The sequence below is a fragment of the Schistocerca nitens genome, chromosome 1 (genome assembly GCF_023898315.1).
Source record: "Schistocerca nitens isolate TAMUIC-IGC-003100 chromosome 1, iqSchNite1.1, whole genome shotgun sequence".
Lineage (NCBI taxonomy): Eukaryota > Metazoa > Arthropoda > Insecta > Orthoptera > Acrididae > Schistocerca > Schistocerca nitens.
In genome coordinates, this window is record NC_064614.1 from 1,081,837,091 (window position 1) to 1,081,861,989 (window position 24,899).

A 24,899-nucleotide genomic window follows, 5' to 3' on the forward strand; every position below is an offset into this window, starting at 1 on the left:
TAGTATGACATTGTAATTTTGATCTCCAACATATAGAACTAACAATTGAAGGTAATGGACTTCACTATCAATCTGTATTTCCCACTTACGAACATTCCTTCACCACTCAGCATTTCTTCTGCGCTGTACATTTTTTCTTCATAAAGGCATAATAAACTCATGACATTCCCTTACAAACCCATAAGAAACTGTACATTAGACAGAAACCAAATTTTAACAATGTAGCCTGAGGTAAACAGTCAAATAAACATCACATTACCATAACTGCAAAAATTAAGGAAATATCTGGAAGGAAAAATAAATATATATATTTGTCTCCTTACAAAATAACAAAACAAATAATTAACAGAATAAATGCTTTAGTGCATTCAGTGAAAACATCAAATAAAGTCAACCACTTGGATCTTCACATCTCTTCTGTGAATCTTTGATTGTAATGTGTCCAAGACCAGCAATATCTAACTCATGAGGTAAAACCCTGTTCTGTTCAGCTCGCTGGGCTAGTCGGTGATGATTGTGTGACACAGACCACAATGGTGGTAGGTACTTGGGTTGCATTGTTTCAAGAAAGTGTTCTCGCCACATTCTTTCTAACTGCACCAAGCCACCCATACCATCTTGCTTAAAAAATTCAACCACTTTCTGTCCATGTGGCTGGTAGTCTTGGTTAAGTACACTGAAATTAATATAATGTAATTACCATAACATTCGCAAGAGTATATCTACAAATGGAAATGTGTTAATATAATGAGTTTTTTTAATTAATGACATCAATCTAAAAAAGGAAGTTACTACATAATTTGGCATAATAAACCATTGTTAAGTGGAAAATACAGGATGGAATAACGACAATATCATGAAAAGGAAAGTTTGCTACACACCATACAGCAGACATATTGAGTCGCAGATAGGCACAACCAAAAGACTGCCAAACACATAAGTTTTTGGCCAAAAAGGCCTTCATTGGAATTACACAACATACACACATACTTGCACAAATGCAACCCACATACATGTGTGTGTGTGTGTGTTTGTGTGTGTGTGAGCGGGTGGATAATTCCAATGAAGGCCTTTCTGGCTGAAAGCTTGTGTGTTCGACATTCTTTTTGTTGTGCCTATCTGTGACTTAATATCTCCACACATGGTGTGTTACAATATATCCTTTTTGGAACATTGTTATTCTTAACCAGAATAACAATTAATATGTTACAACAGAATAATTAAGTAATTGTTTTTCCAGATATATCTCAGTTAATAGAGAAATCTGTGACCAATTAATGCAATGGACGTGAAGAACGAAAAAATGCCATAATCATAATACTGAAAACATTAAATACGACCTGTTCCGCTTGGAATGTGGTCAGATTTTTTAACCTTAGAACAAAGCAATGAGAACAAACATACACATATTGTGAAGTAATTGAGAGATGTTCCAAGACACCAACAAATTATATGTATAATCATAAACTTACTACACAACTATGTAATACAATTACAGGTTGATGTTTGAAATGCACAACAGCTTGTTGCTGTCTGGGATATCCCAAAATTATACACCTATGAGTGTGTGTTTGTTTACTATGGTTTCATTGCTTTCTTCTAAATGATAAATACTATGCAAGTTTGCAAGCCAACATGATGCATAAATTACTAGAGAAGAGACGAGGACTGCAGGACAAGAGCCTTTCATTGGGACAAAGCATGCTTTAGCTATGGGGAAAAATAAGGGATTCAAATTATGAATTATTGGAAAATTTATCCTACCTAATTGTTGTACCTCCTTTTGTTAAACTTATTTACTCATTAACACTGTAGGAAAAGACACATTAAATTGCAGACAGGCACGATTAAAAGACACTTACACAAAGCTTCAGCCTTCATCAGCAAAAGAGAAGCACACCATTCATGCACACAAGTAGGCCCTGGCCTGAGCTGCAGGAGTTGGTGGTCATGTGTGCATGAGGTGTACTTGCTTGTGTGCAAGAATGGTGTGTGTTTCCCTAATTCTCTTTTGCTGAAGGCTGTGGCTGCAGGCTTTGTGTAAGCGTCTTTTAATTGTGCCTGTCTGCAACTTAATGTGTCTTCTCTACAGTAAGTAGCACTCTTATCTCTTCCTACATTGTTGATATTCCTATGTGGAGTTTCCATTGTTTTATTTACGCATCAGTATCAAATTGTATACTTATCTCATACATTTCCATACTTAAATTTTTTTCTCTTATGGAGGTGAAACACAATTTTCTTGGCCACCAACAGAAAGTATTACTGACAGTGTGTGGCACCGAGAAACTAAACAAGATTCCAGGGCATGATGAGGTCCCTGTCAGAACCCACACAAAACCTCAAACTACGGTACAACACATTTTTGTCTTCCATAATTATGTGAATGTATCTTAATTCATTTGAGAGCTCCCAGCCACAGAAATTTGTTTTGTTTTCATCTGACATGAGCGCTATAAGCGAAGAGAGAACAGCAAAATTATGAAACGTAAACATCGGTCATGTGGCAGTGTTGCCAACAGTGAAATGTGATTTACCACTAAAAAGCTTATTCCGAACCAATAGGGACCACTAGATGTTTTTGGTGCATTTAACAGAGTCATTAGATGATAATCTTTTTGAGCACTGAGTATGTTGAGTAAACAAGAATATGAAACAATCCAATTTTTCCTTTGCATTTAAAACTAGAATTGTATTATGAAATACGTCATGGTGAAGTTATATAAGAGAAAATAACAGCTCGGATCATCAACGTCTTCCTCGACAAAAGGTTCACCACCAAAGGCAGAGATAGTAGCGGATGAAGTACATTCAAATGCTTTACAAGCGTAACAGTTCCAATTTGCCTCAGCACTTCTTTTGGCAGTTCATAATTCTGGCAACATTGTTTCTTCCTTCTCATTCCTGCTCGAATTCATTAACTCGGATCTCACTCCATTTCTAACTTTAATTTTAATAATGTTCATCTGACTAAAAACTCCTTCCACTTCAACCACAGTAACACTAGCCGTACATACTTCATAAGAATCAAAAGCAGAATGTCTTTTTTCAAGATTTAATGGACACCATTGATAACACCAACCATTACATTCACATTGTGTAGGCCTATACCCTGCAGGTTGTTTTAGATGTAATTTTAATTCTTCAAGCATCTCTCTAATTGCTGTTAGAATAGACTGTGCATTACAATGCTCAAGGTTACCTAATTTAAGAAAAAATGTTGAAATGATTGTATTGGTTGCAGCATTGTAATGTATAACTATTATTCCTAAACATTTTGTCACACTAATGTCTTTTAATTCATCAGTTCCAATGCTGTACATGCTGTCACCAATATCTTGCCACAAATTTCCACAAAACAAGACATTAGTACATAATGAGACTTTCACTCTGCGGCAGAGTGTGTGCTGATATGAAACTTCGTGGCAGATTCAAACTGTGTGCCGGACCGAGACTTGAAATTTGCCTTTCGCGGGCAAGTGCTCTACCAACTGAGCTACCCAAGCACGACTCGCACCCCATCCTCACAGCTTTACTTCTGCCAGTACCTCGTCTCCTACCTTCCAAACTTTACAGAAGCTCTCCTGCGAACCTTGCAGAACTAGCACTCCTGAAAGAAAGGATATTGCGGAGACTTGGCTTAGCCACAGCCTTGGGGACGTTTCCAGAATGAGATTTTCACTCTGCAGCGGAGTGTGCACTGATATGAAACTTCCTGGCAGGAGAGCTTCTGTAAAGTTTGGAAGGTAGGAGATGAGGTACTGGCAGAAGTAAAGCTGTGAGGACGGGGCGTGAGTCGTGCTTGGGTAGCTCAGTTGGTAGATCACTTTCCCGCGAAAGGCAAAGGTCCCGAATTCGAGTCCCGGACCGGCACACAGTTTTCATCTGCCAGGAAGTCTCATGACATTAGTACATGTTTCATAGCTCCTCTACACATTGCTCTATGTAGTTGAAGTTTTCTGTCAATATCACTGTCTGTGAATTTACTTTTGCACAAATCACTTTAGTGATAATCTGACGTGATCCCACAAGGGCTGGAAACAAATAATGCAAGGGAACCTTCGGCTTAATTCTCTTCTAAAGATTCTTTAACATTTTTGAAAGGTAGTTCTGTCTCCCACTAGAAAATGGTACTGCAGCTCTCTCTCTCTCTCTCTCTGTGTGTGTGTGTGTGTGTGTGTGTGTGTGTGTGTGTGTGTGTGTCACTGTAGCTTAATATACTAACAGCCTTGCCACAGATGTAACACATGTCCCCATCAAATCACCAAAGCCAAGTGCTGTCGACCTTGGATGGGTCACCTACCATGACTGTCAAGTGCTGTTGGCAAGCATGTTGCCACTCAGCTCCTGTGAGACCAACTGAGGAGCTACTTGATTAAGAAGTGGTAGTGCTGATCATGAAAACAGACAAGTGTCGGGAGAGCAGTGTGCTGATCACATGCCCCTCCGTATCCGCATCAGTGATGCCTAAGGGATGAGGATGATACAGTGGTCGGTTAGTACAGTTGGGCTTTCAAGGCCTGTTCGGGCGGTGTTTGTTAGTTTTTTGTGGCTTAACACGCTAACCAAGTACTACAACAAAATTTACAATATGCTCTTGTGCCATTGCCTTGAATTCTTTCTAGCCAGTCAGCAAATTTACTGCTGCGTAGCCATTCAGCATGAAATTTCCTGTTGTACTGCGCCTTTACTTTACTGATATTCAGCACTAAAACAATATCCACTGACATAAAAAACACCACATTATCACTGCCACTACAGGTATGCACTATGCATGCGGTCGCAGATTCATTAATACTAGAGCACATGACAATACGGGAAAGAGAACACAATCCATGTATTAAAAATGTTTATATGATAAAAATTTAAGAGCTGCTAAATGTTAGCGAATAAAACTATTTCCTGTATACTGAATAGGTCAAGTGACGCTTAAAAATAATTTTAATGTAATACCACTCAAATATTTTTCAAATCCTCCACAATTTCCACTAGCCATTAGGTGCAAAAACTGCACACAAGACATGTATAAAAACCACCTGATTCTGAGGGAAAACCACTGACGTGATGACAATGTCACGTGGAGACTACTCCCCATTACAACTCTGACTGCCCTGCACATGCATGAATCTGGCAGCATGGGCGCACCAGAAATTTTTTTTCAGATAGCATATGGCTGCTTGCAGCTATTGCTTATACATCTAACAGCCATACATCAAGTAGGTGAGAATCAGGAGAAGGCACTGCTCATGCGCGACTTCAGCTACGTGCTTGAACACGCTGGCAACTGCTCGAATGAACATAATTTTAACAGTTGTGACGCCATGTTTTTCGAAAGCAGTCTGTTTTTACTATGTATTGCATAGTCTTCATCCTAAAGCCTTAGACACATTTTGCTGTTGGCAGACTCTTGTGTGTGCACTGTGTTTTGTTGCTGTAAATGGCACATTTTCTTTGCGACTTAAGTTTTATGTTGGTGTTTTTTGTTGCTGTAAATGGCACATTTTCTTTGCAACCTAAGTTTTATGTTGGTGTTTTTCTCACATTTATGTTTTATTGCTTCACTATTATTCAGCAGTATCAAACTAAAGTAAAATTATTTGTTAGCATGTCAGTTCTTAACATATAAAATTGCAAAATTTTAACTCAAAACTAAAGCAATGAAAAATTCCCAGAATTCTAAAAAATTCCTGGGTTTTTCCCAGTTTTCTTCCAGATGAAAAAATTCCTGGGTTTTCCCATATTTCCCAGTGCTTATACACCCTGCTGGTGGAAAGGACCCTATTAAGATTTTATGCCCACCCCTGATACTGAGACCTGCCCAAATAATCTCCCATGATGCAACTTCAATTTCTATTTCGATAGTTTTAAGGATACAGGGTACTTATAAATGGTGGAGAAATCGAAATTTTTTTATGACTTTATTAAATTCTATAGTCTTTCCTGATTACACTGATATATACATTATAGGGTTTCAAGACACACACACACACACACACACACACACACACACACACACACACACACACACAATTTTAGTTACGGTCTTGTATGCCGCCACGCCCCCTTTATTTCTGTTACAGAGACCAGTATTATTTCGAAAAGGACTGTTAACTTTCTGTTTCCAGTGATAACGCTTATGATACATAGTATATGTTGGTAACAGTGCAGCCTTCTAGTGTCTATAAATGATTATCTTTCCTAGTATTTAGTTTTGTTTTGCTGAAGCAGTTTGTTCACATGTTACTGAATCTTTGTTGCCCAAGTGCTACATATATTTGTGGAAGTACATATCCTTTAGTCTGCAATAAATACGAACTATGCCATGCATCAAGAAATTTAATAAAAGGATATTCCAACCAGTTCACGAACAAAGCAAGCCACTCTGTTGAAAGTAACCCACGTATCAGTTCTTCAGGGAAGAAACTCCCACATGGCACGCCTCCTGGTGATTCAAATTTTTGTGCTAATGTTGACGCTGTTTGTAGTGGATTTGTTGTTGTTGTTGATGTGGGCATCTTCTTTCATAAAAGAAGTGGCAAAATGTAAACAAAGTGATGTAGGCTATCTGAAAATAAGTGAACAACAAAGTAGCAGGAAGGGTTTAGCATCAAAATTAGTTGTTCTGTGTAGATCCTGCAATAAATCTACCTCGAAAATGACTTCGAACATTGTGCATAATTCATATGATGTGAATTTGAAGTTGCTGTATGCAATGCGTGCAATAGGAAAAGGAAAAGAGGCTGCTCAAATGTTTTTTGGTTTGATGGACCTTCCTCCTTCCTCCTCCTCCTCCCAGTAGGTTCAGCAAGTACATAAAAATACTTTTAGGTGCCTTGATAGTTGTGTCTAAAAGATCTATGAAATATGTGGAAGGAAAAACTGTAAATATTAGTGGAACCAGGGACATTGCCATTGCACTGGAATGGATGGAGAGTTGCCTTACCTAAAGAAAAAAACCTTGTGTGCACTCCACACACTGTCAGGTACCTGGGTAGCAGTCTCTGATGTGTAGTGCACATCTGACCAATTTAGAACCCTACAGTTCTCAACCCTACAGTGCAAGTCCAGGAAGTCACAGCCTAGCGTGTCGCAGAACCTTTCAAGTTTCTGGTTCAGTCCTTCCACTCAGTCACAATCAGTTCTGCACACACTGCTGCAAACTGCGAGTTTTTTCAAAATCTGCACACAAGGCCAGTCTTCTCAACTTTCTCTGCTAGTCACTGGAGTGACCCAAGCATGGCCTCGGAGCCCAGATGACAGGCACTGTTTGTTCCGACATGCATCACAATCTGCAGGTGGTTGCAGCCTGTTCCCTCATTGGCCGCTAGAACAGCCTCTTCTACCTGTTGAATGAGGCCTCCTGGCACATACACTGAGGGCACCCTGTGTTTTTTCCTGTCCTTTGCTGCCATTTCCCTCAGGGATACCATTGTTCCCCATACATTCAAATTGGTGAGGATTAATAGACTGCTATCCCTCTGCAATTGCCTCCAATAGACACAGGACAAAACAGATTTCCCCAAAACTGATGAAGTGTGTCCCACTGGCTCAGTTTCAGTGAAAGATAGCTCCTCTAACTTGTCAGTTAGTGGGATCGGTTTAACACCATGAGTCCTCCCCGGTCCCCACCTACCCTGTACAGGACGCCTACATCTACCATTGACATGCCACTCAAACTAAAACGAATGAGTAACAACACATCTCATCCTTCCTGCAGAAGAGGTGGCAGGATCCACAGGAGAAGATAGTACTGACTCTCAGGAGCTCTCCCAACTCACCGATTCGCAGCAGCTGCCAACCATATGACATTAGTCAGGTAGAGTTCCAGCTGCTTCTCACATGTCAACCAATTCATCCAGTGTTCAATAAGAGTAATCGCAGTGGAGCTGCATTGTGGCTGGTGCAATGTATTACAGGACAGTGAAAAAATAACTTTAAACTAAGCATGCTTCCACTGGGTTACCTGAGCCTTAGGTTTGATGTCATACTTATAAACTCATGTTTCATCACCTATCCTGACATGTTTCAGTCAGCTAGCAACTCCTGAGCACCTCACATTCACTGTTGTTTTTGTTTGAAATTACATTTTAGAATTAGCATACAAAAACCATTTTGTGGCATGAGGCAACTGATACTTCATCATCATCAGAGACTTATCCAATTGAAATTTGGCGATCATTCATAATCATTTCTTTCATATTTTCATGATTTCATTGGCTGATGATGTGATGGAGCATCCAGGTACTCATGACTTTTCAGCATATTCACAACCTTCTTTGAAACGCTAGTATAACTCATAAACCTTGTTTTTACACCAAGCAGAGTCACCAAAAGTAATATTTAACATTATCAAAATTGTGCTGCACATTATTCCATTCTTGTAGCAAAATTTAACACAAATTCTCTGATCCATTTACGTAAAATAAGTAATCACCGTGTCTACCAAATCTATCTAACCTTTTTGACAGCTGGAAACAGATTAAACATCTGATATGGCTGACACAGTACACATAGTTTTCAGACATCTTCATCAATACAACAATGAAAAAATCATGCAAATCAGACTAATACAATACGTTAAGTTACGAAATTCTAGTTACTTTTTGAATACACCTCATATACAATGAACACAGTACTTATTAATAACTGAAGTATATAGTTACCAAGTTTCAACAACAGATGCCTCCTCCAACATTTCTGGAGTCAGTTCCACATTATTTTCACCTCTCTCTTGAAAATAATTTAAAATTTTCTTCTTGATCTCTTCTTTGCGTGCTGGCGGAATTTTATCTCCATTTCTCAGCAGAGCTACTGCTGCAGAACGAACTTCTTTCAATCCAGGAATATTATAGGTCTATAAAAAAATGACATCTTTTACTTTTTGGACTCATTTCAGAATTCTCTTTCAGCACTGTCCCATTCATAAACAAATGAAGTCAAAAATATAGTTTTTACCACACAAAGACTTTTGATATGGATACTTGTACATAGTTATTCTCTCAAAAATAGTTCTAATTTTATACATCTTATAGGTGTTTACCTTCAAGTTCTCTTTTGTCCCTATTGGGGCATCACATTTTTTTGCAAGTGTTGTTCTAAGGGACAAGTCATGCCAATTGCTGAGTTGATGGCACTCCCAACAGAGCAATAAAACATCATGTGATGTGTGATCTTTCATTACAGCTGCAAAAAAAAAAAAAAAAACATCAGATGAAATATGGTCATACACTGTAGTTGCAAAAACAAACAAAAGACTTGGGTACATGGTATTAAACATATGGAAGTGGCCTGGATTATATATCTAAAAAATACTTTGTGTTGATTCGATGTCAACTGCTTGTTTCAGCTGTGACCATGATATGGTAGATATATTTTCCTTTGTGTCCACATTCCAACTGTCTACGAATAAATATAGATCATACAGATCAACTGCCTTTCCTACTGTAAAAAGTAAATAAAATTATAATTTCTTACATTGTCTCCACAGCAGAGCATTAGATGTACTGAAGAGAGAAAAATGGACATGTTCATGTTGTGAAGACAATGTTTCATAATCACTAAAAGTACACAAATAAGCTGAGGTGTTAAAAAACTTATCAGCCATTGAGCATGAAGGAAGAACAGTATAACCATCAACTTACAACTTCTTCCCAAAGCAAAACCTGCCCCACACACCCACTCACTATCATCCACTCCAGCCCCACCACCAGTGACCACTGTAATTTCAAGGGATGCGCAATTTGTGACACCACATGATTTGCAACTAAAACATGTTCACTTTCATGGGATGGGCAGTTTGCAACACCACACTAACATGTGTTCACTGCAAAGTGTTTTTAACTGGATGAGCACATGGATGGCATAAAGCAACTGTCTGCCCTGGGGCCACCCAGTTGCTGAACATTCTCTATACCATGACTAAAAAGATTTGAATGCCTGCTACATTACAAGGGCTATCTGGACCTTCCCACCAAATACCAGTTTGCCTGAATTCTGGAGATGGGGACTGGCCCTTCAACATATCCTCGCATCCCCTTTCAACATATCCTGGCATCACAACTCCCTCCTGGACTTAACCTCCATTAACATACAACACCCTCTCTTCTCCATTATCACTTTCTTATAACATTAATTTTTATTATTAGATTTTTAATTTCTTACTTGTTGCATCTTATTTAATTACTTTGTTGATTGCTTTTAACTTCTTCACCTTCATTCTGCCCCTCCCCCCCCCCCCAAACTGATATTTTCTCCCACCTCCCTGTCCTTGTAGTTCTTAATTGCACTCTTCATTCAATTTCTCTTAACATATTCTTACTAGTCACACTTGTCACTATCTGTGGACTGAAGCTGAAACTGTGGTAACAAACATACTACGTTTGACTCTCTGATAGCTCCCCTTTACCTTTGCTTCCCCTCATCCCACAACAGGTGGGGTCCTATCATAATCAGATCAGGGTAATCAACTTTTATTTTTTAACTTTCCCTGGCCCTTTAGATGTGTGCATCCATCAGCAGTGCTAAAAACTTTGCCTCCTAAACATAAGTACTGACCAATGATACTGTCTCAAATTTTTACAGTTTTTTGAGTTAATGTTTCCTGTGACAGAATGGATGAACACACTAACAGTAAATTTACCATTAATACACATACAGGAAATGTGGTCACAGATAAAGGAGATTATACTATTCACTGTACCTGCCCTCCACCAGTTTCTGATTTCCAATGTCATTTTATCAACGATTTTCATTTCCTGATTTTTACTGGAAATTTTTGTTTTATATGTTTTACAAGGTTTTTTTTTTTTTTTTTTTTCTATTTCTGTTCCCAATAATCTTGTCAACAGGTATCACACACACTGAGAATTTCCTCTTCATGTCCTCTCCTTAACTAAAACAATGCCAATTGTCAAAGCTGGTAGTCAGCAGCACAATATGACACATTTAAAATGCTCTTCAGTAATTGTAATGGGAAAATAAATTGTGCACTTTACATGATATATCCTTTTCACTTCAACCATCATAGTTAGAAAATGATTGGCAACATCTGCAACCCTCTTTTTGTTACTATCTGCAATTTTTTGTCTCAGATCTTGTCATTCGGTAGGAATTAGCACGCAAGACATCTGATCTTTCATAACACTGCAGTTGAATGCAGTTTAGGAAATATCCAGGGTGAATTTAAGGCCTGCGACAATCAAACACTAAAGCAGCTATTACACAGGAAAAACACAATGAAAACAGAGTACCTTGTGGATGACGTTCCAGTTCAGTGGTACACTGGAGACAACGTATAATTTTAAAAGTATACAAATGAATTAAGTGCACTTACCTGGGAAGTATTTCCTGTATTCACGAGGAATAATATTTTTTCGCAAATATGACTCTGTACGACCACAAACAACACAACAGTTGTCTTTTACTTGGGTGTAGTAACTTCCCACTTCTCCCACGGCTCTGCCTGAAGGTTCAAATCGCAACTTTACAGTGAATGGGTCCTCGGCAATCAGATCACCAAGATTGTTCTGTATGTACCTTAAAGGGAAAAAATTGTTTAGAATGTTAGATTATCAGGAGATTAACCCACAATTATCTTCTACAATTTTCATAATATTACATGTTCTATCAAAAATTTTGAACCATCCGAGGTTTGATTTCTCAAGTATTGCACAATATTTCACACAAACAGTGCCATCTATAGTCTGGGAGACGAGTCTTTGGTATTGACAGCTCGGTAGCGTCTTTCCGTTGCCTAGCGACCACAGGCAGGCAGCCAATGACGGCCTGACTTTGAACGGGTAGCAAGGGCCACGTTGCCGCTCTGAAACCCGGTCGCGCGCGCTTATGAAACTTACCAGTGTCTCGCGTGCAGGCGGTGCGGTCGTTTGTCTGAAGTTGAATTCGCAGTTTATTTCGTTTTTGTTGTTTTTAGTGTTTCTTGGTTTATGTTTCGTTGTAAACAATGTCTAGTGCGGCGGGTAGAACCAGCCCAACACAAGAAGTGAAACGGTGGAAGAAAAGTGTGCTACACACCCAGGCCCGTGAATTCGTGTGCTCTGTGAGGGATTACTTTGAGAAAGAAAAGGACAAAGGTGGGCCCTTAATTCCTGTTGTTCAGGTTGTGAAGAGAACTGCAGCAGCATTGAAAATAAGTAAGAACACCGTTGTAAAGATAGGGAAAGAACAGTATAGTGTAGATTGTGACGAGTGTGGCACAACAAAGCTGCACACACCAGGAAAGAAGCGACCGAGAAATAAGCAGGTGACAGCTTTGGACGATTTTCAGAAAGACGCTATTCGTCGTCATATATACAGCTATTATAAGAGAAGGGAACATCCCACTCTATCTAAATTACTGGTGTCGCTTCAGAAAGACGATCTTTTTAAAGGGAGCAAATTTTCATTGCGTACAGTGTTGAAAGACATAGGCTTCAGCTATTCACTGTTTAACGGACACAAAATATTAATGGAAAGGACAGATGTAGTTGCATGGCGGTGCAGATTTCTGCGCAGGATCATGGGTGTGGAATTCGAAAGTATAGTGTGGTTAGATGAAACTTGGGTCAATACCAGCCATTCTTTACGTAGAGGCTGGAATGATGGAACGCCCGAGGGGACAATGGCAGTGCCTGTTGGCAAAGGAGGGCGTATTATTGTCTTACATGCAGGAACATCGAAAGGTTTTGTGCCAAACTGCTTGAAAATGTTTCGGTCAAAAAAGACGGGAGATTACCATGAAGAAATGAACAGTGTAGTATTTCAAGAATGGTTCGAGACATCGCTTATGACAAATCTGACAAGTCCATCAGTGATTGTTATGGACAATGCGCCTTATCATTCGGTTGTTCACGATAAGGCACCAACCTTGGCAACAAAAAAAGACGATATCATTCAGTGGTTGAAACGGCGAAAAGTAGATTTCAGAGAAGATTTAAGGAAGGCGGAACTGCTCGGAATTGTGGCACAAAAGAAACCCCAATTTCCAACATATGTAATTGACGAGATTGCTAAAAGGCACGGGCATGAAATCGTTCGGCTTCCTCCATACCACTGTCACTACAATGCAATTGAAGGAGTGTGGGTGCAGATAAAAAATTACATTGCTGCAAACAATAAAAAATTCACAATCTCTGAAGTGGAAACTCTCCTTCCAGCAGCTATCAATAAAGTGACAAGCGAGACGTTGGCTAAAATTGTAAACAGCACTGCAAGTGCCATCAGAGAGGTGGCCAAAACCGAAGGGGTTGTGGAAGAATGCATCAAAAATTTAATTATACATCTGGGAGAGAGCAGTGATAGTTCGAGTAGTGCTGAGGAAGACAATGTCAAATCAGATTCTGACAGTGATGTGAGTGGTGTTTTTCCATTACAGTAACTACAACGTATTCAGGAATGTAAGGAGGGAGTTTGCTATCGATCTACAACCAGATCATCATATTGTGAGTACTTTCTTCAGATTATAACTCTTAATACACTGACCAATTATTCTGTAGCTTGTAGTAGAACAAATTAATAATGCTAACACTTAACAATGGAAACCAAAACTGCTAATGTTCAACAACTTGCGAAAATAGTTTTCATTTCAGTTGTGAAGTTTAACAAATAACTTTATTATGTTTCAGCATCTTAGATACTTGTACTAAATAGCTCTTATCAGTTTTCGAGTTAATATATTTCAAGCATCAACTTTAAATAAATTCACGCGTACCAATACGACTTGTATTTTGTCTCGCTTTTATTTCTGCTGCTAGAGAATGCGTGTAGCAGACAGGGCGCTGCGTGCTGTGAGCAACGTTCGGCAACAGCGCCGTCTGCCCGCCGGAACTGTCAGTACCAATCACTCGTCTCACGGACTATAGAATCTCTACTCTCCAATGTGTTGCAGGTACATTGTTATTTGCAAAAAGTAATTCTAATTTTTGAGTGAGTGAACAGAATACATTCAGAGTATCTGCTGAATCACCATACTGGATGTGCATACAGCATAAAGTATTAAAGACAAGTGCTAATCATTTTTCTTCTGGAAGAAAACAGTACATCTACTATATTATCAAGTTAAGAGTATTAACAAACATGGACAAACCTGTATAGATGCGGTTATTTGCTTCAAGAAACTGCAATATATATGGCATAAAATGACACTATAATTGAGAGCATGTGATACACTGTGTCCAAAGAGAACTGAATTAGTTACTTACATCTGACATCTGCACAGAAAGGCTCAGGTGTTGGTGCAACACTGGAACACCACTAAAGATGTGCCACTGTCTACTGCCGGAGCATCCACTGCATGATAGATAGCACACAGAACTTTTTTGTGCAGTTCTCCAAGAGTACACTCCAGTCAAAATTGTCAGATGCTTTCTTTAAATCTACAAATGCTAAAAAGACAAGTTTCACTACCTTCAATCTTTCTTCAAAGAAAAATCAGAAGGTTGGTACTGCCTTGCGCATTCCTAAATTTCTCTAAAACTCAAACAGACCTTTCTCAAGACGACTGCTATTAGTCCTTCTATTCTCTTGCAAATAGTTTGTGGCAGTATTTTGCATTTGTGTCTAATTAAACCAATGGCTCAGTAACATTCACACTTGTCAGCACCTGTCTTCTTTGGCACTAGAATTATTACATTCTTCTTGAAGTCTGAGGGTGTTCTGCCTTTTTCATATATCTTGAACATAAACATGAATAGTTTTGTCATGGTACATTCTCCTAAGGATTCTGAGGAGAATGTCATCTACTCCAGATACCTTGCATTTTTAGTGCTTTGTAAAATATTTGCTCACTATCACACAGTCAATCCCTCATCGTCTAAATCGTCCTTCCTTTACAGAACTTGATGTTTAGGTTTGTTCCCTTTGTACAGCCCTCTGATATATTGCTTCCATCTTTCAGCATTCTCTTCTTTGCTTAGTACTGAGTTTTTATCTGAGCTACGAATATTCAAACAGCTGTTTCCCTCTCTTGTAAAGTCCATTTAATTTTCATGTAGATGGTATCTATCTTTCCCATAATCATGCATTCTTTACAGCTTTGGATTTTCCCCCTAGTCATTACTGCTTCTCATTTTGCTACTTTTATCAGTCTCGCGTTTTAGATGTCTGCATTCCCTTTTGCCTGTGTCAGTTGCTAAGTTTTTGAATTTCTTCTTTTGTCAACTATGTTCAATATCTTACATGTTATCCAAGGATTTCTATGGGCCCTATGTCTTTGGCTAGTTGCTCCTCTGTTGCCTTCACTACACCACTCTTGAAGCTGAACTTCGTATTCTATTGTGTTACTGCAATTAATTCATCAATTCATCTAACACATTCTGCTTTCATCAACTGTCAGAAATCAATTTACTTTTATTCTTGTATTTTTTTTTATTATTTGTCTTTAACTAATATCTGTTTTTAACCGTACTATTTCATTTTCCAATTCACATCATCTACTTTCCTATAAAGCCACATTTCAAAAAGCTATTAACTAATCTTCACATCTTTTGGGAGATGATGTTTCACCTGCTTATTTGTGGATTCAGTAAATATTTTCTTTTGTCCATTAAAAAATGCCTTTGTCATTGCCATTTTCGTTTTTACTTCTTAGTTGCACCTCAATGCACTTTTTATTCTGTATCCCAAATGTAAGGGGCATTTCATAAATAATGCACATGGTGGTATTACTGTGGCCTGTTTGCTGCATCATCAAAGAAAATTACATCAGATATAGTTGGGAAATCGAGGAAGAAGCACTTGTCTCTGTTTTTTCGCTGTGTATCTAAGATAGAACTGACAAGAGTTACAAATGCACCTTGCAGTAGTCTCTGGTACTGTGACTATTGAAGGCCAGAGGCGGTACATCAAGAGCAAAACTTTACATGGCAAAAACCCAGCAGAAATCTACAGAGCGTTCAGTGAAATTTGTGGCGAGTTTATAGTGAACCGTAGTACAGTTTCACATTGGGTTAATCATTTTTGTGGTGGTCATTTAAGTCATATAAGCATAGACGATAATCCAAGACCCGGAAGGTCAAAAACATGAACAGATAAAGTGTGAAACTTGTGATCCATGCTCTTGGAGAAGATCAAAGTGTGACTTGCAAAGAACTCTCTGAAGCCAGGAGAATTCTCACAATATCAGTATTCTGTATTCTGACAAATGATTTGCAGAAGAGAAAAATTTCTAAGGGATGAGTACCGCATTGTTTTGACTGCTCAAGAGAAGCAGAAATGACTGGACATTGCAACCTTCCTCAGACAATGATTCAACCACGAAGATCAAGTATTCTTGTGTTGAACTGTTGCTACTGATGAAATTTGTTCAGAGACTCTGAAGTAGAGTTTCATTCACAGTCCAATGAGAGGAGAGTTTCAGATTCTCCACATCCCAAAAAATTTCGACACAATCAATCAAAGCTCAAGTAAATGATGATTTCTGCTTGCAATCACCAAGGAATCATCATGACAGACAGAATCCCACGTGGAACAAGTATCATTGCAGTGTATTATCATAACTTCATGCAAAACATGTGCAGAAAAATGTACAAAACCCGACCTCAGTTGTTCAAGGCTGGGCCACTCATTTCCCATGACAATTATCGTCCATGTATGTGCAATGTTTTAGCTCAAAAACTGCACAAAAATGAATGGGCAGTGCTGTTCCTCCTCCTACAGCCTGCACGAGTCCACTAGACTTTGACTTGTTCCCGAAGCTGGATAAGCCCATGTGTGGATGTCGTTATCTTTCTGTTGAAGAGCTGTGTACCACTGTTACCTGAGCCATTTGACAGATGAAAAGAAGTCGGAACAGAAATGGTGTCCTGGATGGAATAATAGAGCTTCCGAGACATTGGGATTCAGTCATAGAGGAGTAGGAACACTATATTGAAGGACTGTAGAGATATTGAAATAAAATAAACGTGTAAGTAAAAAAAAATAATGTGCATTATTTGTGAACTGTCCTTCATACTTAAAATTTCTTCCCTGTACCACCATCTCTTCCTCTATTCTCATGTCCATCAGTGTCACATCTTTTTCCCAAAGGCAGTCATTTACTACTTCTTCTAAATATGTGTTGAATAGGATAAATGCAAATCAGCGATTATGTAGAGAGAGAGAGAGAGAGAGAGAGAGAGAGAGAGAGAGAGAGAGAGAGAGGGGGGGGGGCAGCGGCAAATATTCCTGCAGGAGGTAGTATTGGTCAAAACTAGAATAAAAGTTCCCATAATTATATGTCCGAATACTGATATCTGTTGACATGTGGGTTATTTTCACGTGACAAGTAATATGTAATATTACAGATGGTGCAGAGTTCTAAGGAGATGGCAGAGTAAATAACCACAATACACACATGTTGGCAGATGCAAATCCTCAAGCAATCACGGGGAACACGAACACTTCACTTCAGTATCTATGCATGGACAGGAATTGTCGATGATAGGCTCATAGGACCATACACTTTACCAAACATACCAACAAACAGTACTGCAGAATGTTGCCCTTGCAGAAAGATGGCTGTCGTTTATGCACAACAGAGCACCACCATGTTTCCTACATATTGTGTGACAGCACCTCACTACAATGTGTCGTGGGTGATGGAGTGGTCAAGGAGGTCCTACAGCATAGCCTCCCCCTTCATCAGACCTGAATCCTTTGGGTTTATGGCTGCAGGGGCATTTAAAGACATTTGTGTATGTTCAACCTGTTGATGATGTGCTTGTGACCAATGCGTGGAGTAACATGAAAAGGGCCATCTTTCTTTGGTTGCAGTAGATCAGCCAAAGGGAATTCCACATTAAATTCAATTATTTCTGACGAAAATATTTCACGTGTTCATTATATGCCAAACACTGGCTACTGATATCTAGCATATGAACCATTCCACTGTTTCTTACTGGGGATCCGTATCACTATATTATATACTATTTTCATTTCTTCTACTCATAACAGCTAGTTACCCTCGTGAACTGTGTCCAGTGTGACAGTATCCTGTGCGAGTAAACTTTTCACAAGTAAGGAAAATGGCCACTATTCAGTACAAAGCAGAAAACTTAAATTCTTCCATGGAAAAACAAAATTGCCACATTTTTGTACACTGCCCATAAACTTGATATATACCGAATTCTCTATAACATTTTACAACTACTTTAGGATAACATGAAAGATTTGCAATACAGCACAAATTATTTGATGTTTAAAATAATTTCAGCTGATCTCAAACCATATTATAATCCTCTGAAATCCGTTAAGTGAAAAAAGTACACCCAAAGTACAATGGCAGATCTGTTATATGAGACAGGCTAATCAAGATAAAAAAAAAAAAAGGATGGAACAATCACTTTGTGGCACAGGAAATCCTCCTCCTTCACAGAGCTTACACAAGCAGTTACACAAATATATATATCACATAGACAGGTACTCATGATGTTTGGTAAAGACAGATACAAATGAGGTATGGTAGGTTCCCCAGAAGTTACCAGCTAAACTGTCGAGTCCATCAGCACATTTGACATTGAGAGTTCATTGCATTTTTTCCAGCCAATTTACCTACTCCCCACAATACACAAATTTTCACCACTTTGCTGCTGTGGATATAGGTGACTAGCTGTGCACACCAGCCACCAGTTTGGAAATGCTGGGTTCAACAAAACCAGTTCCCAGCCAGAAGTATTGCCAAGTTCCTTGAGGTGTTCACTATTTAGCATGAGCATGGATCATCCCCCACCCTATTGCTCTTATCTGCATAACTGGGAAAAACTAGATCTCTGTTTCCAAAAGGGAAAAGAATTTCTACTTAAACTAAGGTACCACGTATGCAAAAATTTGCTTATATATTATACCAACAAATTATTGTATTGCTGAGAAACAAAACATTCAAATATTGAATACATTGTACTTACATTATTACAACAAATAAGTTGTTTGAAATTATTAAAACTGGTGATGGGAATTGAAGCTGTTAGTAAATACATATTCAGAAGCAGTTACAATTTGAGTTTGTACTCAAATGTCTGCTTTCGTCGGAAAGCAGGCCTGCCTCACCAGGTAAGCTGCATACTACAACGGTGGCCTAACTCATAGTTCTTTGTTTATGTCACGTTTACAATTAACGTAATATAAACATAAAGAAGCTCACTCCCGAGGACATTGTTATTATAAAATTATTAGAATCATTTAAGGGACTAAATACACGAATAAAATGTTTAAAATGACATATTACGATATCTCTTTCAATAACAATATGTTGAGGGTTTCACAGCCTTGTTTTATCTTCTCTGCACTTCCAGTTGGTCATGGTCATTCTGGTTATAATATTGAGAGTATGTATACAGATTTTGTATCTTGCACTTTTATTGACTTTGTTAAGAAACCACAAGCTGTGCTTCCAACAAACTTTAAGTCAGCTACTTGGATCCCCATGTTTTCTCCTCGCAGTCCATGTTTCAGATCCGCAGGTAAAAACTGGGATCCCCATGTTTTCTCCTTGCAGTCCATGTTTCAGATCCACAGGTAAAAACTGGGATGTATGATGTGATAAGGTATCAATGCAACAATGAAAGCATTTTTAAGATGTAAACCTGTACTTATTTTTCAATGTAGTCTACATTTTTGTCAATGCACTGTCCCCCCCCCCCCCCTTTTTTTTTTTTTTACAGCAAGTATATGCTGGAAGGGTAGGTATGCACTCACTCACAGTTGCCATAACTTTGTCACTGGACTCAGAAAATTATTGAGCCACAAACTTCTTAATCACAGGAATATATGGAAATCAGAATGTGCCAAAGGAAGTGAATAATGTTGACAAGCCATTTAATCAGTTTTCAAACCCCACCATCAAAGCACTTTCCTAGGCAAGTAGTCTACATTTTGGTCAATGCACTGCCCCCCCCCCCCTTTTTACAGAAAGTATATACTGGAAGGGTCAGTAAGTACTGTTCTTAACTGCAGATAGAACCTACTTTGTCTATCTGGTACACCCACTGCTTCAATTACTGTTTCATTTCTGGGATTAAATGATGGATCGAAACCAATTCACGGTACCAAACATGTGCAAGAAAGATACTACTACAATTCTATGTAAAATAATTCATATATTGCTGAGTAATTAATTTTCTTATCTGGCCCGACTGCTTTAAACAAATGTGGTGCCAATGTTGGGCAAAGATTTCTCATAGTTCCTCATGTAGATATGTAGCATATTCTTTAAATGAATATGCCTATATTGTTTTATGTCACACCATTAATTGTAGATTATATCATATTGTACATTTAATCGATGTTTCCATCCTTGGATGAACTTTTGGGTTTTGATTTACATGGATCATTTAAAGAAGAATAGGCACATTTAAGTCAAACATGAAGGAGCATTTACAGCCTTCAATGTACAGAGATAATTGGCAGTAAACCACACAAAATCAAGAATTTAAAACTCCACAATGTTATTTGGCTTTCAAAACAAGTTCCTTCTTTATAAAGTTTCATTATCAATACATGAGAATTACTGAGATGCTTTGTGAATTCAGAGCGGATTCCCCCTGGTGTGTGTGCGCGCGCGCCTGTGTGTGTGTGTGTGTGTGTGTGTGGGGGGGGGTATGACAATCGTTTCACAATACACTGGCAAGAAAAATTGGAGCAGTAGTCTTTGAAAGACATTGCAGAACAATTCTACTGCCACCAACATACATTTCAAGTAAGAACTGTGAAGAAAAGAGGAATTTGGGCTCATACAGACAGTCATTTTTCCCTCACTCTACATGCAAGTGAAACAGGGCAAGAAGTGACTAGTAAATGGTACAAGGTATCCGCAGCCACGTACCATATGGTGGTTTGTGGAGTATGCATATAGATGCAGGGACTGACTGAGGGCAACCCCATCTCAAATGTAAAAACTTAGTTGTCTTGTATGCTTCAACAACATTTTTTTTGGTTTTGTTTTCTTTTCCATGTCTAATGACATGGCATATACAGAAATACCTGTAAATTTTACATACATTAAATATACAAAGAAAACAAGATAAATTAAAAGAAAACTATTTTCCTTCTAAATATTATCATACATTTCAGACTTCATTATATCAATGTAAAAATTAATTACCATCTGGCCTTGCTATTATCACAGGTGCAAAGAATTTCTCCATCTGGTGCTTGTAAGTAACAGTTATCATACAGAGGTCGACTTCGAGTATAATGTGCTCTAGATGACTGCTTAAATTTCTTGACCTCTTTAACAGCACAAAAAGCTCCATTAACACCAGCATCTTTCTCCACTGCTGTACCGTGCTTTCTGCTCTTGTATTTGATATCTAAGTAACGCTGACATGATTCAGTTATCTTTGATACATTATCAGCATCAGGTCCACTCTGAAACCATCCTGATGGTCTGGCAATATCGATGAAAATTTCATATGCAGCTAAAGCATCAAGTGCTGCATATTCACATTGTTCTTGAGTAAGGTGATCACGCTCCCAATCACTGCAACGAATTTTCCAGTCTTTATTCAAGTGAACACCCAGTATGTTCTCTGCCAGGCCTGCAAGGCCACCTGATATTGTAAGGCCCTTTGCTGCAAGCAAATGCCTCAAGTCCAAACAGCCCCGCACTGATACTCCATAGTCTCGAAAGAGGTATTTTGCATCATCAGTAGGAGCTACACCTACTTTCAAAATGCGGCTGTCTTCGAGTATGACCTGGAAAAAGAAACGTGCTTTGTAAGTTGCAGACACCTAATGGCTCTCTGCACCCCATACAAGACATATTTCTACACTATACATTACATTATGTTTTCACACAGAAAACCATGGCCAAAAAATGATTTCACAAGTTAAGAACTTCATTTTATTCTCTCACAGATAAGTTTTTTGAACAGTACTGGTCTTAAACTAGTATGAAATACATTCACCCATAGCACATGAAACAATACTTGGTTGAAAGGAATGACAAGCGTTGATTTTGCTAGGTCCTAAGTGACCCATTCACAGACGAAAAGAAGAATAAGGTCACTGTATCAGAGGCTTTACACACGGTTTGAGAGAGAACCAGGACTTCAATAATCCTTTATAAATATACAAAAAGATTTCCGTATATCTTGAACATAGTATTACTTGTATGTCTATCTGGAAATGAGAATAAAAACAAACTTTATTTGCCAATGTTGCTGGAGAGAAGTGCATGATCTGCATTATGTCAGAAAATCACTGCTGAAAGTAGATAACTTCTTTGTTCTGACAGGGATCCAAATGCAAGGAAGAAAACTATGATACAAAAAGTGTTGGAAAAAAATCACCGAACAAATTCCACAGCTTTTTCAAAAATTCACCACTCAAATATTTTTATTAATCAAACAAAAGCATGAACTCGCAAAATATTTTAAAGCAATATTTCATTATAACAATAGTCATTTCTGGAGATCACAGTCGTAAATTACAGTTATTAGCATCTACCAAAACTCTGCTGCAAAGAATGATTTTATTTTTGGGAAGAAAAGGAAGTTACTGATGAACGATACAGCTGCCATAAAAAAATTCACATTTCTCTATTGTTAAAAAAATAATAACATAAAAACCAAAAAAAACATCATTTTTAAGATTTGCTTGTGTGAAAAAATATCGTATTCGTAGATAATCTTATTTCTCTACTTTATTGGAATTTTTCTTATTTGGTTGGAGCTATTATTATTATGCAAGGTGAAACACCTAAGTTACTAACACAAAATGTATCTGCAGCAAGGAATGTGCTATACTGAAAATCCTGATTCCACCCGTCTGATTTGATGTGTGATATCATCAAGATAGTGGGTACCCCTATTTCCAGCATGTGCAATATGGTGAGGGGCAACCATGGGGAACAGGGAGTTTGGGGTACGGAAAAGCCAAATGTGCTATAATACCAATGACAGCACCATCCCAAAACAAAAATCAAGCACGAAAGGTGCTCAACATTCAACACAATGCTACAAAAATGAAAACCCTAGGAACTTTATATTTTGCTTGACCTATATAGCTCAAATGAAAAAATCCCCACACACAACTCACTTGACCTTATAGGAGTGGTCAGAATTCTTATCTACAAAGTATCAATAAGTGTTTATATCAGATGTTAAACAAGTTTGATGAATACTCAAGAACATGAATGATAGTGATGTTCTTTCATTTCTCACGCAGCAACAATTTCCATGCAGTTAGTAGCTCCTAGTGCTTTAACTCCAGATATTTTGGGGAGGAGTGTATGAATGGAAACCTGTTATGTGATGTAGCCATTTAAAGGAACATTTTAAATATGCTTGTACTGAGGAAACCTTATTGGCTCAAATAATCATGGTTTTCATGCTGTACCTTGTGAATAAAATTTGTCACCTAGAGTTCTGTGTTAGAAACATATTGCTAATACCCTTACATGAGGAGCTCTGTCGTCAGTACCTGCATCACAAAAATGGTTTTTCAAAAACATCACAGAAAATCGGCGCTCCTGCAGTGAATTACTAAAAACCACAAAAAATCATATGATCACAGGAGTAAAATCGAAGAAATTCGTGCACATCGTCATTCAACTTAACTGCGTAACATAGAGAACACATATTTATACTGAGTGAATAACGAGACAGTTCTGTAGTTTTGTTAATCTACCAGTTTCTTTTGACACTGTCGCTGTCTCTCATAGTGGGATACGTTACTTGCCAAGTTATTTGCGAAGAATGCGAACGACTGTGAGCGCCACCCCATCTGTCAACAGCTCTTCATTAAGAATTTTTTCTTAACACGAGTTAATTATGGATACAAACTAGGTACGACGTAATGCCCAATTCCTATACAAGTTATGTTTCCTTGTTCCTATGCAAGTTATGTTTCAGAAATACTATTTTAACTATGGTACTATGAACCATGGCTTTTAATGTATAATACACGCAGGAATTCGTTCAGTGTACTACTTTGAAGGCGCAACCTCCGACTTGCTCTGCAGCAAAATGACATTACGAATTATTTAATACGTAGGGCCTACACAAAGAATTGACACTGATAAGACAGTACTTGAAAAATGTCGCATAACTGTTTAACACCGGAAATAAACCTAAATATATAATTAGCATAAAAACATTGCTCCAATAGTGCAACGTTTGGAAACAGTTACTGTGTATAAAAATTTATTCAGTTTATCGTGCTGAGCAAATCAATGAACATCAAGAAAGCACAAACAGCAATAAAGCTAAGCTTCACGACACGCATTTCAAGGAAAGACATTTTTTTTCTTATGAAGTACACATTGCATGTAACCAGTTGCCTACCTTCAAGTCGTCTGGAACACATTTAACTTTGCAAAGCCTGAACAGGGCACAAAACCCGTCCGACGATGCTAACTGAAGCAGCGCTACTGGATGTGACTTTTTCTCGCTTGTTACCCACTCACAATCAAACCCAAGAACTTTAAGGGTCTGGCATTTCCTGGAAGGTCATCAGTTACAATGAGGAACACTTTACAATGCACTATCCCCAACGTCTTGTACTTACTCTTTTATGCTGTCAATAACAGGCGCACATCTTTCTAAAGAGTCCACTACAATGATATTCTTTTTCCATTGTTGACTGTGGAGTATATTTGTTTTTAATCTCCGGTATCTTAATCTCCGAAACGCAAAAATTACGCTTACTCCTACAGTGGCACAAACAATGCCAGAAATCAAATATTTATTACGATCAGTCATTCTGAGAAAGAGAGATCTCTTCGTGTCTCCTGCAAACAAATTAATTTAGTGTTTGGGATTTCTTTAACAATACATGCCCATTAGGGCACTTAACCCATTGATAATAGCATTGCTACCATAAGTATAAATACACCCCGTCACCCTACTATTATTGAACAACAGAACCCAAACACCAAACAATAACGCTGGCCTATCACAGATTTTCTTTTACGTTATCCCTTCGAC

General features: G+C 38.2%; 1 protein-coding gene across 2 annotated transcripts; it reads right to left on the reverse strand.

The window, feature by feature from the left end:
* Window positions 1–286: 286 nt before the first annotated feature.
* LOC126198435 (exonuclease 3'-5' domain-containing protein 2) lies at window positions 287–24,899 on the reverse strand. Of its 2 annotated transcripts, XM_049934760.1 has the most exons (8): window positions 24,791–24,899; window positions 24,481–24,703; window positions 24,258–24,414; window positions 21,074–21,666; window positions 11,333–11,535; window positions 9,041–9,183; window positions 8,664–8,854; window positions 287–676 (listed from the first exon to the last, which is right to left on the reverse strand). In XM_049934760.1, exons 2-8 carry the CDS (start codon window positions 24,672–24,674, stop codon window positions 391–393), a joined length of 1,767 nt encoding a protein of 588 aa, XP_049790717.1. In that variant the 5' UTR covers window positions 24,675–24,703; window positions 24,791–24,899; the 3' UTR covers window positions 287–390. The 2 variants fall into 2 exon arrangements, with proteins under 2 accessions (XP_049790717.1, XP_049790707.1); XM_049934750.1 differs by having other exon boundaries at window positions 24,481–24,882.

What these genes read in the sequence shown, in the direction of transcription:
- LOC126198435 (XM_049934760.1), bottom strand. Translation starts at nt 24,674, where the DNA reads ATGACTGATCGTAATAAATATTTGATTTCTGGCATTGTTTGTGCCACT. An exon ending in GATAATAGCAAGGCCAGATG is followed by an intron (nt 11,536 to 21,073) that starts GTAATTAATTTT and finishes TTTCCCTTTAAG; the next exon opens with GTACATACAGAACAATCTTG. An exon ending in ATACAGGAAATACTTCCCAG is followed by an intron (nt 9,184 to 11,332) that starts GTAAGTGCACTT and finishes TTTTTTTTGCAG; the next exon opens with CTGTAATGAAAGATCACACA.